The sequence below is a fragment of the Aquarana catesbeiana genome, linkage group LG09, assembly GCF_042186555.1.
Source record: "Aquarana catesbeiana isolate 2022-GZ linkage group LG09, ASM4218655v1, whole genome shotgun sequence".
Taxonomy (NCBI): Eukaryota; Metazoa; Chordata; class Amphibia; order Anura; family Ranidae; genus Aquarana; species Aquarana catesbeiana.
In genome coordinates, this window is record NC_133332.1 from 91,061,155 (window position 1) to 91,069,179 (window position 8,025).

The window sequence follows — 8,025 nt, forward strand, 5'->3', positions numbered from 1 at the left end:
TGACAGCTACATGAAAAAATATGAAGAGAGGTGAGGGGAAGGACAGAGGAGCTGGGCCAGCACAGAGTTAAGAAACACTCCCAGAAGAGGAGAGGACTATGATGCACAAGGAGGGAGGGGCCTGTGGTAGGGAAGCGTCTCTTCCTGATGTAGTCAATATTTCTATCAAGTTCAAGGACCCAATGCAAATACAAAAAAAAAAAAAAACAAGGAAAGGATAAATGTTGCATGTAAGTATGTAAAATACGTGATTTTCTGTATTTTTTCCTGCACTTTAAGTTGGTGACAAAGTCTTGTTAAAAAATATTCAGTAACACCTATTAAAATATAAGGACTTCAACACACTTTATTTGTTAATGTTAACAACCTGTAAAAAAGCAACACACAAATGCTAAGGGTTTATACTTTGAATATGGTGGTGCAGCAGGTTACAACAGAACTGTAGAGAGCAGCAACAGTAGACTTGGACAAGCCATGGGCCTGCACTGGTTAAGGATTTGTTCTAAAGTTCCCAGCATGCTCTGCCAGCTTCTTGACCATTGGATTACAAAGGTTACAAAACAGGAAGGTTATGGACATTTTTATGGTTGCAAGCCTGGTCATTTGGCTGTTTTGTGTGCAGGACCCAGTCAGAACTGAGAGGTGTAGAGAGACACCAGAGCTAGGAGGACAGCGGTGCCTAGGGACATCACGTGTTTGAAGGCAGAGTTGCAAAGATTTGTGTCACAACAGGTTGGCTTGGCAGACACGTAGCCAGGAATAGAATAATCTGTGTTACATATAGCATTAGGTACACAGGTTTTAATTTTTTGCTCTTCATTTCCTATAGAAAAAAAAAGACAGAAGCAAGTCAAGACACTTTTTGAAAAGATTGTACTTTTAAAAATTGTAATGTATGAGCACAGTAATACATTTTTTTTTCATATCAATATCAAGCTCTATTTTCGTCTACTTCTTCCACATGGCCAGGTCACCTAAGATGCCGTTTCCTAATAAAACTAAACACATACAGATTGATTGATATGTGCTAGTGCACTTTACAAATCATTGCTGCTCTTTTCAATGCCTTATTGAATACACCAGGAAGTGATTTCAGGATCACAATCTCAGCAGGAGTTTGTATAATATTCAAAAAGACCTAACAAGTATATGAAGCATTGTACTTATGATATTTAAAGTGTATCTGTAACCACACTTGAATGGGAAAGGTTAGAACTCCTGTGAGTTTTTACTGCTATCCAAAGTTTCATTTGAGAGATTTCCCTTCCTCACTGTCCCTTTCTCCAAAAGCAACACAGACAAAAATTAAAAAATTATTTTCTTTAAGCAGAATAGGTGAGACACTGAGACTGGAACCACTCTCAGCCTTTTTATTGCTGCCTGTTTCCCTGTTGCTGATTTTCTATCATTTCCTGTCTGTCCCTTGTAACCAGACAAAAAAATCAAGGGGAATTATTTCGAACAGAGTTTTGGATAGCAGTGACATTCAACATTGGTTCTAATCCTTCCCTAGTATAGCCAAATGTAAAAAAAAGTTCTGGCTACAGTTCAACTTTGGTATCCTGATTTGGAGTAATTTTTCTTTGGGGTGGCGTTTGTTAGACAACTCACCAGCCTTCACAGTGACCGACATACATCGCATTCCTTCAAATGGACACTTCACCTTTGTTATACTTTTGCAATCACCGCCGCATTCATAGCACTCCAGAGCACTGCCTATAAAAGAAAAAGAAATAGATTTTCAGCATAAAAGTATCTAAAAGAATAAAATTGGGCCTAACAACCAGTCACATTCTTCTTCTTTAACTTTCAAACCTATACTGTAAATGTATCAGACAATGCTAATTGGTTCCCATGATATTTCAAAGATCAGCTTAAATGTTTTCTTCTGTAGGGATCGATTTTCCAAAATTCATGTGGTTTCCTGTCAAATCATATCAAAGAAAGTAAACAGTAGAAGATAGCAGCTGTCCCCATCATCTATTTGGCACATACATCTGGTAGACCCATCAGGTCCTATTGTTTATCTTAATCTGCCCCAGTGAAGGCAGTGCAAAAGTTCAGGCAAACGTTAAAGGATCTCTACTGTAAAAATATTGTACTCTGAGAATTGTATGTGGTTAGTACTTTTAACGAAAATATTAAATTATGAATGCCTTTTTTTTTATTTCACGTGCCTTTATTTATATTTTATGCATAATTGCATGCAGACCAAGCTGCTCAGCAAATGGGATGCTTGCAACTGTAAACTTTTATTTATAAAAAGTTTAAACAATTTTTCTTTTTCAAAAGGAAAAATACTGTTGCTGTAACGGCTTTAAAAGTATTTGATGGAGTTAAGATTTAATTTATCTGTGAGATGTCCATCTAGGGGCTACATTCACACAGGAGCTTGTATGTGACCAGGGGAACTCCCATGTGACTATAAAGTAAGGCTAGATTCACACCTATGTAGTTTGCGGTTGATGCATTTTTCCAGTGCATTTTGGATTTTTGGAAGTGTCTGTTGTCATGCAGGAAAAACCCGCAAAAAAAAAGTGTTCTGCTGCATTTCCATTGAAGTCTACGAAACCCAAAATGCAACCTGCTGCGGGCAAAAAAAGTCCCTGGCCCTTTCCAAAAAACGCACCGGTTGAAAACGCACAGATGTAGTAATTATTACAATACCTAAACCGGGCAAAGACATTATCTTTCCTCAGAATTTTACACCAATTTTGCTACTGAATACAAATCTCAAGATATATTCAAAAATATTGGCTAGTAGACTAATGCCCCGTACACACGGTCGGATTTTCCGACGGAAAATGTGTGATAGGACCTTGTTGTTGGAAATTCCCACCGTGTGTAGGCTTCATCACACATTTTCCATTGGATTTTCCAACACACAAAGTTTGAGAGCAGGCTATAAAAAAAAAAATCCGTTGTCCGAATTTCCGATCATGTGTACACAAATCCGACGGACAAAGTGCCACGCATGCTCAGAATAAATAAAGAGATGAAAGCTATTGGCCACTGCCCCGTTTATAGTCCCGACATACGTGTTTTACGTCACCACGTTTAGAACGATCGGATTTTCCAACAACTTTGTGTGACCGTGTGCAAGACAAGTTTGAGCCAACATCCGTCGGAAAAAATCCTAGGATTTTGTTGCCGGAATGTCCAAACAAAGTCCGACCGTGTGTACGGGGCATAACAGGTGTAATCATAGGTGTGTGCACAAGGTGTGCCAAATGTGCCTGGGCACACCCTAATCACCCTGTGTGGCACAGATTCCCCCAGTTTTTTACAAAAGCCCCCTAATGGGGCTCCTAAAAAAAATTTAAAAAATAAAATTGTAAAAAATAAAATAATGGGTTTGATGCATTACCTTATAGCTCCTGATCAGGTAGGCTTTGTAAAGGAAGACAAGCTGATGGTACTAGGAACATTATAGATCAAATTCAGTATGTAGAAAACAAACAAATGCCTTCTCTGCTCTTAGCTTTATAGGCAGAGAAGGCATTCAATAGAATACATTGGGGATATATATCTCAAACCTTATCACGTTTTGGTTTATACACATTCAGCGATAAGGTCTTTATATGTCAACCCATTGGCTAAAGTATTTACATCAGGTACATTATCCAACAGCTTTGATCTTACTAATGGCACACAACAAGGATACCCCTTATCACCCTTGATTTTTTTTTATTAGCCATTAAACCTTTTGCTGAAATTATGAGATCTGATCCTCTTGTTAAAGGCTTACAGATAGGTAATATAGAACATAAAATAGGCCTCTTTGTGGAAGACATATTCTTTCTTTATCCTCTCCTACTTCACCCCTACTAGAACACAAGACTTGATAGACTCCTTTTGGAAGAGCCTCATTTTATAAAATCAACACAAGTGCTTTTTACTACCCATAAACATCGATAATGAGACCCCTGACTCTTTACAAAAGAATTTTCCTTATAGCTGGAGTACATCTATTATCTATTAAGGAGTCCAACTAACATATCCTACTTCCAAGTTATTTCATGTTAATTTTCCTAAACTGCTAGACCAAGTGAGTAAAGACCTACAAAATATTAACAAAATCCAATTATCTTGGATAGGCAGAATTGAAGCATTTAAAATGCAAACTCTACCCAAGATACTTTATCAGTTTAGAGCTTTACCTAGCACACCAGCAATGGCATTACTAGGCTAGGATAAGATTTGTATCCTGCACAATTTAGATCAGTAGTTGCTGATGTACTATTTGAGGCCAGATTCACTTTGATTAATAAATGGAAATCCTCTAAGGCTTCTAATATTTCTTTAGTTATTGATAGACTAAATGATCAAGGCCAATACAAACTTATGCTAGTTTTTAAAAACTATAAGCTTTCTAAATTTATACACCAATGGCAAATATGATTAACACACCCTAAAGCAAGTAACTATTTAAGAGAGCTTATTAGAAAATAATGTTTTGTAAGGTTGTTCCTATTATTAATCTTCCTCAACCATTAGGTAATACTGATCTTTGTTATGGTTTTCATATTTTTCCACAACCCCTGTTACAATCAGAGCCCACATGGGGTAACAGGATATTTTATAAAATTTGTATTTTTTATGTTCTTCTTGACTGTAAACATAATAATTTGATGTAAACTGAATGCTTATTATATTTGTATAATCTTGGACCTTGGTAAAGAATGCATATGTGTTGTTTCCTTTTTCTTTGTTGAACAAATTTAAATGTAATAAAAACTCTAAAAATGGTAAATGCACAGATGCGAACGTGACCGATAGGGAATCAGGTTAAATAGACTGCAAAACTCATAGGTGTGGACATAGCCTAAATCACCCTGTCTAAGTGTTGACAATGCTGTAATGCTGATTTCAGTGGAGTATGAAGTGTTGTCACCCAATAACACAAGTAGAAAAGTAGATTTTCTGCTAGGTATAAAATCTGTGTTAATGGGGGTTCAGGAAAACTGCTGCATTAAAGATGCAGTAAAGTTGTGGATGAAAAAAGAAAAACAAATTTTCCCCTGTGAGTTAAAGTCATAATGTGCTAGTATTAGCACATTGTGATAAACTTACCTTAAAACGAAATCCTCCAGTGCCGTGCTGTCATCGTTGCCATGGTTTCCATTTTTACCTGGTCTTCATTTTGGGTTGATGGCCTCCGGTTGTTTGAATGTCCAAGCCGCAATGATGTCACTCCCATGGGGGAGCCACGGGCGCGGCATGGCACTCTGAATGGAGGGCACCCATCTATTCAGGTTGCAGTGCGCATGCAAAGGTAACATCACCGGCTGCTACAGATGGGAATATCTTCTATACTGTACACATTTAGGAGATATTCCTTGTACCTACAGGTAAGCTTTATTATAAGCTTACTAGTAGGTACTAGTGATCAAGCGTTGTTTACTACCGCTTTAATGCAAGTGACAGACTGCATCATACATGTCATTTTTGATTTTGCACCAAGTTCCACTTTAAAGTACAAATAAAAATTGAATACACAAATATAATACAATATTAAAAAACAAAAGATGCAAGTATAATATTACAGTGGAAGTCTCTGCATATTCTGATCATTTGACTCACCAGCTTGGCAGTTGAGCAGGAAGGCTAGGACAGCGAGCAAGAAATATTTGTGCTGCATGGCTCTCTAATATGAAGTAATGTCCTAGTTTGTGTACTTGGTCCTGCCGCCAGAGATTTGCTTTTTAAACCATCGGAAATGTCACACGTGATAGTTAACTTAGAGGTAATATGCAAACAATAACTACAGTATCTTACACAACAAGGATGTGTTTTAACCACTTCCCATCCATGGAAAATTCATCATTGTTTGGCTAGAAAATGACATAAAACCCCCAAACATTATATATGTTTTCTTAGCAAAGACCATAGAGAATACAATGGCGGTTGTTGCACAGTATTTGCGCAGCAATTTTTGAAAAGCTTTTTTTTTTTGGCAAGAAAACAGCTTCATGCATTAAAAAAAAAAAAAAAAGTTAGCCCAATTTTTTTGCATAATGTGATAGATGAAGTTACGCCGAGTAAATAGATATCTAACATGTCACACTTCAAAATTGCACACTTTCATGGAATGGCACCAAACTTCGGTACTTAAAAATCCCCATAGGCGACGCTTTCAATTTTTTTTCATTTGTTTTGAGTTACAGAGGAGGTCTAGGGCTGTAATTATTGCTCTCGCTCTAACATTTGCGGCGATACCTCACATGTGTGGTTTGAACACCGTTTTCATATGTGGGCGGGACTTATATATGCATTCGCTTCTGCGTGTGAGCACATGGGGACAGGGGTGCTTTCAAATTTTTATTTTTTTATTGTTAATTTTACTTTTCTTTTTTTAGTTTGGCACTTTAAAAAAAAAAAAAAAGGATAACTTTTGTTCCTATTATAAGGAATGTAAACATCCCTTGTAGTAGGAATATGGTATGATCGGTCCTCTTTACAGTGAGATATGGGGTCAATAAGACCCCACATCTCACCTCTAGGCAGGGAAGCCTGAAATGAAAAAAAAAAAAAAAAAAATGATCTCGGCTTCCCAGCCGAGGCGGCGCCATTTGTTTGAATGCAGAGGCCGGGCGTGACATCATAACATCAAGCCCCGCCTCCGAACGATCATAGAGACTCCGGCGACTATCTGGTCCGCCGGAAATCTCTATGATCACCTTCCGGGCCGGCGGATCCTGTCTCCGACTCACTGATGGAAGCAGTGAGTCGGTAGAAGCACCGGAGGGTGGTGGTGTGTGGTCATGTAACACTGTATGCAATCAAAAATGTATTTATTTTTTTTAAATTCTGTTTATTGTTTTTTTTCTTTTCCAAAAAAATATATAACATACAACACTAGGACGTGTCATTCGGACACCGTCCATACATGGCCAACATGGCCCGGCCCATCTCGACTAACTAACATAGATCAACTGTCTAGCACAAAAGCCCCTCTAACCCTCCTCCCCAACCTTGAGTCACAGCTCATCAAGTAGGAATTCTTCAGTTTCCCTTTAGCTTCTAGTAGGTAATATTAGCTCAGGTATACAGACACACATGGCTTCATGAGGCAATCACCAAAGTCATTATTATGTAATATACGGATCACCTAATTTGCCAGAGTAGACAAATTAAACAATATAAAATAAAGAAAATATATAATTAAAGAGGGGGAAGAAAAGGAGAATCTAGCCCCTCCTTCTTGTGGGTATCACGATCTTCTCCGGACGTCATTAGCACGTTACATTCTCTTCCCTACCCCACCATATTGCTTGATTTATACCATGTTTGCCAAACTTTGTCAAAATTTTTCATACAGCCCCTAGCCTCGTATGTAGCCTTGTAGTAGGGCAACATGGCATTTACTAGTTCCTTCCAAAAGGCTACTCTTGGTGCCTCCGGCTTTTTCCAATGCAATAAAATAGCTTTCCTCCCATAGAATAGCAGAATGTTGAGCATAGCCCGCAAAGCACTTCATCCACAAGACCTAGTAGACAAACCCTTACAGTCATCGGTATTGGTACCGACAATAGTTCTGATATACATGAGGTGACATCCGACCAAAACCGCTGAGCATGTTGGCATTGCCAGAAAATTTGATTGGCGTCTGCCAACGAGTGAGAGCACCTCCAACACTCTGCTGAGGCCGTAGGAAAGATCTTAGCCAGCCTATCCGGGGTGTAATAACTCCTGTGCAAGAGTTTGAACTGGATCAAACTATCCCTGGCTGACACCAGATTTTTAAATGGTTACGTGCATAAATCATCCCAGTCCTCCCTCTGTGCATCAGGAATCTCCGCCACCCACTTCTCTCTGCACCTGGCGACCGCCTGTGGAGTCGTTTTGAAGAATTATTTGTATGACACCGAAAAGGGCTTGACCACCTCCTCACTTGACAACAATGTTTCAAGAGGCGAGGGCAAGGACTCTACCCTCATCTCCCGAAACTGCATCTGAAAGGCATGTCGAACCTGTAAAAGTCTAAATAGGTATGAATTTGCAAGATCATGCCTTGATTTTAGT

At 38.6% G+C, this 8,025-nt stretch overlaps 1 protein-coding gene across 1 annotated transcript; it reads right to left on the bottom strand.

Annotated features, from left to right (window-relative positions):
• Positions 1 to 320: 320 nt before the first annotated feature.
• On the bottom strand, positions 321 to 5,735 carry LOC141107914 (prostate stem cell antigen-like). Its single transcript, XM_073598972.1, has 3 exons — positions 5,584 to 5,735; positions 1,612 to 1,716; positions 321 to 823 (listed from the first exon to the last, which is right to left on the bottom strand). The coding sequence occupies exons 1-3, from the start codon at positions 5,639 to 5,641 to the stop codon at positions 630 to 632; spliced, it is 357 nt and encodes a 118-aa protein (XP_073455073.1). The 5' UTR covers positions 5,642 to 5,735; the 3' UTR covers positions 321 to 629.
• Positions 5,736 to 8,025: the final 2,290 nt, after the last annotated feature.

What these genes read in the sequence shown, in the direction of transcription:
- LOC141107914 (XM_073598972.1), bottom strand. Translation starts at nt 5,641, where the DNA reads ATGCAGCACAAATATTTCTTGCTCGCTGTCCTAGCCTTCCTGCTCAAC. An exon ending in CCTGCTCAACTGCCAAGCTG is followed by an intron (nt 1,717 to 5,583) that starts GTGAGTCAAATG and finishes TTTCTTTTATAG; the next exon opens with GCAGTGCTCTGGAGTGCTAT. An exon ending in GTCGGTCACTGTGAAGGCTG is followed by an intron (nt 824 to 1,611) that starts GTGAGTTGTCTA and finishes TTTTTTCTATAG; the next exon opens with GAAATGAAGAGCAAAAAATT.